The 7,804-nt window shown below is 42.7% G+C and overlaps 1 protein-coding gene across 1 annotated transcript in view; it reads left to right on the top strand.

The window, feature by feature from the left end:
- Positions 1 to 378: 378 nt before the first annotated feature.
- The window catches only part of LOC308314990 (PDZ domain-containing protein 4-like), a gene marked incomplete at both ends in the record, with an annotated part of 28,764 nt that continues 21,338 nt past the window's right edge, over positions 379 to 7,804 (top strand). Inside the window, one exon of the mRNA XM_080762814.1 lies at positions 379 to 438. Within this exon, the coding sequence (XP_080618940.1) occupies positions 379 to 438 (60 nt within the window). The remainder of the gene's footprint in view (positions 439 to 7,804) is intronic.

Genomic DNA, 7,804 nt, shown 5'->3' with positions numbered 1-7,804 from the left:
CTAATAAGTGAAAGCGACAAGGAGATAACTGTGCAAAGGGCACAGGCACACACAGCCCTTCAGGAGGGCAAATGTCAAGACCCGCGAGGGCAAAAGAAAATAAAGGATAAAAGACAAAATAGGGACCCAAATCGTTCCACCCCCTGAGGACAAGGAGCGAGACAGAGAGATCAAAGGAAAAGGTCAGAGAGAAAAGAGGAGAGAAAAGAGAGGACATCAGAGGTGGAAGAGTATCGACCTTGAACCGCGGCTGCTGGGCTCCCTGCAGCGTCTAGAAAACCCCACAAAGAGAAAAGGTGACAAGAAGAGAAAGGGAGAAAGAGACATAAGAGGGAGATAAAGAAGAAAGGAACACAGAGGAGAGAGGAGAGAGACATCATGGGGTGTAACATGTGCGTGGTGGATCGCCCAGAGGAGCAGTACAGAGTGATGTTCCAGGTAAGACCGCCTCCGTTCAATCAGTCTGTCTGTTAATACTGCTGCATGTCTGTCTCCTAGGCAACCAGTGGTTCCCAAAGTGGGGTCCGGGGACCCCCAGGGGTACTTGATGGAGTTCCAGGGGGTCCCCAGCTAAATGATAGTTAGGAACCAAATGGACCCTTATGGGTCTGTAACTCTGAGAGTGTACAAATGGAACCAAATGGACCCAAACGGGTCCACTTGGTTCCATTTGTACACTCAGAGTTAAAATTAACATTGATTTTACAATATAAAATTGGGGTCCCAGAGATAGAAATGCCATTAAATGGGGGGTCCGTAGACTAATGCATGTCAAACTGGGGGTCCTTGAAATTAAACGGGTTGAGAATTACTGCTAGAGCCGTAAAAATATTCTCTTATGGCATGTCTTTTCAAATGGGGGTCCGCAGGGATAATTTGTGTCAATTTGGGGGTCCTTGACATGAAGAAGTTTGGGAACCAGTGTCCGGGGACCATCAGTGGTCCTTGAGGGGGTTCCAGGTGGTCCTCAGCTAAATGATGGAGAGTTGGTAACCAATTGGACACTAATTACTACTGCTCTCAAGAGTTAAATTATAGGGTTAAACATCTGCATTAGTTAATTTACAAGACGTCTACACAATAGAGAATAATTTAAATTTGGATCAACGTTTGCCTGTTATCCCTCCAACATCAATACAGCATGGAATTGTGGACAAAATAGTATCCAATGATAACAAATTAAATATTCTAAGTCTTGGGTCTGAGAGGCTAAATCTCATCGAATGGTGGTCCGTGCATGGCTCAAATGCAGAATAAATAATGAGACCACTGTATAATAGAGCACATCGTGGAAACAGTTAAACCTGTTCAACCAACAGTACTAAAGAGAAACACTGTTGTATTCTATGGAATAGATGGATGTATACTGGAAACTAGTAATAGAGAGACACACTGTTATGTACAATGGAAATAGAATAGGGTATATCATAGTTGAGGTAAACTAATGTGAATGAGCTGAGAGAGGAGCTGTCCTTGGTGCTTAACAGCAGCACTCAATGTCATTGATGCTGAAATACTCACTACTTACAGGTGATCTCTTCAACCCTGTAGACAATATTATGTCTATGTCTGTTAGCAGATTATTTTGCAGGATATCTAAAGGTTTGTCTGGGCCCAAGGATCAACCGGGGGTGTGTGTGGCAACGCATGTGGCCCGTCACAAAAATGCACATACTGTAACTTCTGAAGAGATTAATATAACACTGATGTACAGTATATCAAAAATGCATGTGTATCATGCGCCCAACAAAAAGTCACACTGTTTTGTTGTCAACATCCAGATGCCACTGATTGTCGGTACTCATGTGTGAACTAATGCATCATGACGTTACAGTAAATTAGCCAAAGGAAGACATCTTAGACATAATAGGCACATAAATATGCAAAGGACACGCACGCAGATGCACACGCGCACACACACACACACACACACACACACACACACAGACACACAGACACACAGACACACACTTTGTATACACTCCATTTATCAGTCTTTTCATGCACACTACAGTTACCTCTATTCATTTCCCCCTTACTTGCCAGTTTCCACATGTCTGTCTCTCACTCACTCCATCATTAAACTGTAGGTCTTTCTTTTAGTATCTTTAGTTTCTCTCTCTCTCTCTCTCTCCCTCTCTCTCCATGTCTCGGCTGAGCTACAGTATTCTTCTCCACAGTGACATCACACAGAAGCATGCATGCGATTAGTCCAGTCTGATGTCAGATATTCCCTCTGCTTCCATTCTGACAGAAACATCAAAACAAGACAGGCTTCTACAAAGGACTACTGTAGATCAAACAAAACACACACTCACACGCACACGCACACGCACACACACACACACACACACACACACACACACACACACACACACACACACACACACACACACACACACACACCGTCGCAGTCGAACTTTCAGTTCGCTGTCTCTCCACACACACACACCCACGCACACACATGCAGTGTAAAGCTTATGTCAAAATAGTCGAGGGAATGTGAATCAGGAAAAGACAAATGATACTGTATGTCAAGTATACTTATCAAACAGATGCTGTCTGAACACAAAGTCAGATCATAAAAGGATTCAACAGCTGGGCTGTATACAGTAAACATTTTATAAACACCTTTTGGAGTACAAAGATGAAAAACATTCATTTTATTGACTGAGCACTGACATTTCACATGCAGCACATCAGTATGAAATATGAGACATGATTGTACTGATGCACTTTGAATGTTTCAGCAATGATATTCGTCACTTTTGAGATAGTGTGTGTGTGTGTGTGTGTGTGTGTGTGTGTGTGTGTGTGTGTGTGTGTGTGTGTGTGCGTGCGTGCGTGCATGTGAGAGAGAGAGAGAGAGAAAGAGTGTATATATGCGTGGGTGTGAGTGCTGAAATCTCATGAGGTCATCAGAATCCATTAAAGACCTCATTAATCTCACACACACACACACACACACACACACACACACACACACACACACACACACACACACACACACACACACACACACACACACACACAGTGACATCCTATCATACAGAGCCAAGGTGAGAGGGGGCATTCACAGTGTGTGAGACTGTGTGTTGTGTTTCGTGTGTGTGTGTGTGTGTGTGTGTGTGTGTGTGTGTGTGTGTGTGTGTGTGTGTGTGTGTTTGCGTGTGCGTGCGTCAGTGAGAGACAATATGCCCTGATTAGATGGAAACTGTTGCTAGGGCAGACCATCTGTGAATAGCCTAGGGCTCCACATGGGTGTGTGTGTGACTAATGTTTGTTTGTGTGTGTATGTGTGTGTGTGTGTGTGTGTGTGTGTGTGTGTGTGTGTGTGTGTGTGTGTGTGTGTGAGAGAGAAAAGGAGAAGGGAAGCGACAAACAAAGAGAACATGCATGGAAAAGTTCATGTGTAAAAGAAAGAGAGATGGAGACAGTATTTTAATCTGGGCAAATAATCCTTATCAATTACCACTATTAGTACTAATGCCATCATTGCCATCAAACCAACAGGGTGTAGTATTGTGAATGCGTAGGCGTGTGTCTGTGTGTGTGTGTGTGTGTGTGTGTGTGTGTGTGTGTGTGTGTGTCTGTGTGTCTGTGTGTGTGCACTGAATGGGTGGGGTGATAAAACGTGACTGCTGTGTAATGGATAACAAACCAGTGTGTCCGTGCGTGCATTGCATGCACTGATGCGTGTGTGTGCATGCGCCTGTATGTGTGTCCTGACGTGAAGATTGGAATGATGATGATCTAACAATCCAACAGCAAGCCAGGAGTGCGTGCGTGCTTGCGTGCGTGCGGACTAGTGAGTGTTTTACTGATCAGGTTGTAAATTCACAGTCATGTGGAACAGCATGGAGCTGCTTTAGGAATCAGAAACCTATGCATAACTCATACGTGTGTGTGTGTGTGTGTGTGTGTGAGAGAGAGAAAGAGAGAGAGAGAGAGAGGGAATTCTATGTAAATGAGTGGTGTCTCTCTCTCTCATTGTCACTACTCTTCTCCTTCCAATCGCTCAACACTCCTTTTTTTCTCTCTCTCTGTCCAAGCTCTGTATTCTTTCTCTCCCTCCGTATCACTCTCTCAAGCATGTCGCTATAGGATGTCGTTTCTATGGTAACCCGGACCATTAGGAAAGACGTACTTATACTGTCTCACCCTGACACTCACATGCACGCGCACACACACGGACACACAGGGAATCCCTGGAGCTGCGTTCATAAAATAATAAAAATATCCTCCCTTAGAATCATTAGACAGAGAGTGAGAGGGGGAGGGAGGGAAGGAGAGAGAGAGAGACGAGAGAGAAAGAGAGTAGAAAGGGTGAGATGTAACGTGAGATACAGAGGGATGAAAGCGAGAAAATAAGCTAAGATAAAGCCAGTGTGGAGAGACTGTGACACCATTTATGGTGTCAGTTACATCATTATAACGCGTGCACACGCACACATGCGCACGCATGCACACATGCGCACACACGCACACACACACACACACACACACACACACACACACACACACACACACACACACACACACACACACACACACACACACACACACACACACACACACACACACACACACACACACACACACACACACACACACACGCTTTGAGGTCAGATCACTGTGTCTAGTGCACATGGCCATATGCAGGACAAACCCTATATCACCACATGTGTCATATATACTGTATTGGTCACATACTGTACAATACTTTAACCCAGAGACTGAACTAATGAAACCCTTAGCCTATACGGGTCCATTTGGTTACTTCTGTGCTCTCACAAAGTTGCAGTAAATCAACACTGAGCATTTTACAACATTTACATAATAGACCTATGAGTGTACAGTATATGAATGAATATAAATAAGAGAGAACCACACCCAGATTATATGAGAGAGAGAGAGAGAGAGAGGGAGAGAGAGAGCATCATGTATTCATAGACATGCTCAGTCAAGACATTAGCATCACAATGTTCCTCTGAGGAGACCAGGATTTATATGAATGTGTGAATATTAACGCCACAACGCACAGTTGGATTATAATACTGCACACAACTATACAGATTTTAGTGGGCAAAGGAAAATGTGTACACACACGCACACACGCACACATTTGCCTGTGGGGACCATCCAATTACAGGGTGGAATGAATAGTCTCATAACGTAATGTAAATAAATAAAAACGCAAAAGTACACCATCAATACAATGTGTGCGCGCGTGTGTGTGTGTGTGTGTGTGTGTGTGTGTGTGTGCATGTGTGCCCATCAGACTCGTATCTCTGGGTTAACTGTCACTACACTGGGAGAACAGAGCACTGACAGAGGTCAGGGGTCAAACATTGGAGAGAAATACTGAGAAAGAGAGAGAGGGGGAACGGAGATAGATGAAAAGAGGTCAACCAGAGGTAAACCAGGAGAGAGAGGCTGAGGCACACACACACACACACACACACACACACACACACACACACACACACACACACACACACACACACACACACACACACACACACACACACACACACACACACACACACACACACACACACACACACACACACACACACACAAGATAAGACGAGAGGAGAGAGAAATATAACAAATAATTAATTTAATTAATTAATTAAAAACGAATTAAAATTCAACCAATATTTCAGGCTACCAATAACTTTAACACCTACCAATAAACAGCATTGGATATTAAATCTTAACGTATACTGTAACACAGAACATACTGCATCCTTATCATTGTTTCATTAGCTCAATGTTACTCATTCCTTATATTAAGAAAATCTGTATTCAATCCCTAATTATACTTTTTCCATTAAAAAGAATAATGGAATACTTCCTGCCCTGCCCTCTACACTCTCTTCCTCCTGCTACTGTACATGGACAGTTACTGTACAGTATGTCTCTCCTACTGTAGTGTACAATTGCATTTTGTCACTGTTGGGTTGAAACCTTGTATGTCCATAACCGTTAATGTTCAGAAAATGGTATGTCATTTTTCAGAAATCATGAAAATAGTAGTACGGCATTAAATTAATAAATACAAGATTTCCGCCTGACAGCGACGATTTGATATATTGTCATCAAAAATAGTCATATTTTCTGTAACGACTCCCAACATGAAGGCAGCTTCCAAATCATTTTAAAACATTCTCCTGAGTTATTAAAAAAGGTTAGAGGCTTTTGAATCATTGGCAACAAGAATTAAAACAAAAATGTCTCTATTTCTTTTGAAACGTTGTCTCTCTGTTCTCATCCTTCACTGTTCCATGAACGAACAATGAAACCTCATTTGTCTGTCTCTCCCGTGTGTGTGTGTGTGTGTGTGTGTGTGTGTGTGTGTGTGTGTGTGTGTGTGTGTGTGTGTGTGTGTGTGTGTGTGTGTGTGTGTGTGTGTGTGTGTGTGTGTGTGTGTGTGTGTGTGTGTGTGCGTGCGTGCGTGTGTGTGTGTGTGTGTGCGTGCGTGCACACGTGTGTGTGGTGGGTAGCAGACAATGACAAAAGAAGCAATCTGGGAAGACTGTTGATTTGAACAGAAGGTTGCATGTGTGTAGCTCTATTATGCATACTATAATGGAGAGACTGTGACACCATTAAAGAACAGAATGATTATCATATTTATTATTTACTAACATATGGTGTCAGTCACATCATTATCTCACACACACACACACACACACACACACACACACACACACACACACACACACACACACACACACACACACACACACACACACACACACACACACACACACACACACACAAATTAGAAGATATGGTGGGACATGGGAGAAGTCATCCTAAATGTGTGTTGAAATTAATAACACTGGAGTCAGACATACTGAACGCATAACGACATACTGTAACAGTACAGTCCTGATATATAGACATGACAGATATATAGGCACTGTACAAACAAGTTACTTCACACTTTTCACATTGACACGACAGCTGAGAGGGAGACAGTGTATAGGAGAGACTGACAGTATAGGCTATAGTTCATATAGATTTGGTATTTATAATGCTTTCAGTCAGTGTTGATTTGTAAAGCAAATTTTGACTAAGTTTAGTCATATACTTTTATATAAATAGTCATATTTTAGTCATCTGAAATGTTTAGTATTAGTCTAGTTACAAAATGTACTGTACAATTTATTTAGTAGAATGTGATGGCATTGAAATGCCTGTTTTATACTCAGCTGTATGTTACAAATAGCAGATCTACAAGCTGACACTTGCAAACAACCAAGCATGAAATGACTCGTCTTTCTACTGGATGGTTCTCTACTGGATCGGATCGGAAACAATTTTTTCGGGACATCCTGAGAAAAAAGGTAGTCGACGAACATTTTTCGTCATAGTTTTAGTCGACAAAATCAACATCCAGCTATTGCTATACAAGTATACACTGGCCCGGGGCACATCCCGGGGCACAGCCAGAGGAAAGCAAAAAGTAACTAGCTGTGAGGCGACACATAAAAACCAGTCAAACTGTCTGTCATTCACATCAAGGGAGTAGAAACACTAAACAATCCACATAAAAAAGTATGACAACAACAGAGCGAGAGAGGGAGAGAGAGAGAGAGAGAGAGAGAGAGAGAGAGAGAGAGAGAGAGAGAGAGAGAGAGAGAGAGAGAGAGACGGTGTAGGAGAAATAGACAGTATACGCTAGTTGAGAGAGAGAGACAGGAGAGACAGACAGTAGGAAAGCTGAGGGGGAGATGGTTTAGGAGAGACACAGCAGAGAAAACAGGCAGACTTATGTGGGCCTATAGACCAG

This window comes from Protomyctophum bolini, assembly GCF_963924005.1.
Source record: "Protomyctophum bolini genome assembly, chromosome: 5".
NCBI lineage: Eukaryota > Metazoa > Chordata > Actinopteri > Myctophiformes > Myctophidae > Protomyctophum > Protomyctophum bolini.
The sequence above is the reverse complement of the archived record's forward strand: the minus strand, read 5'-3'. Positions and strand labels throughout refer to the sequence as shown.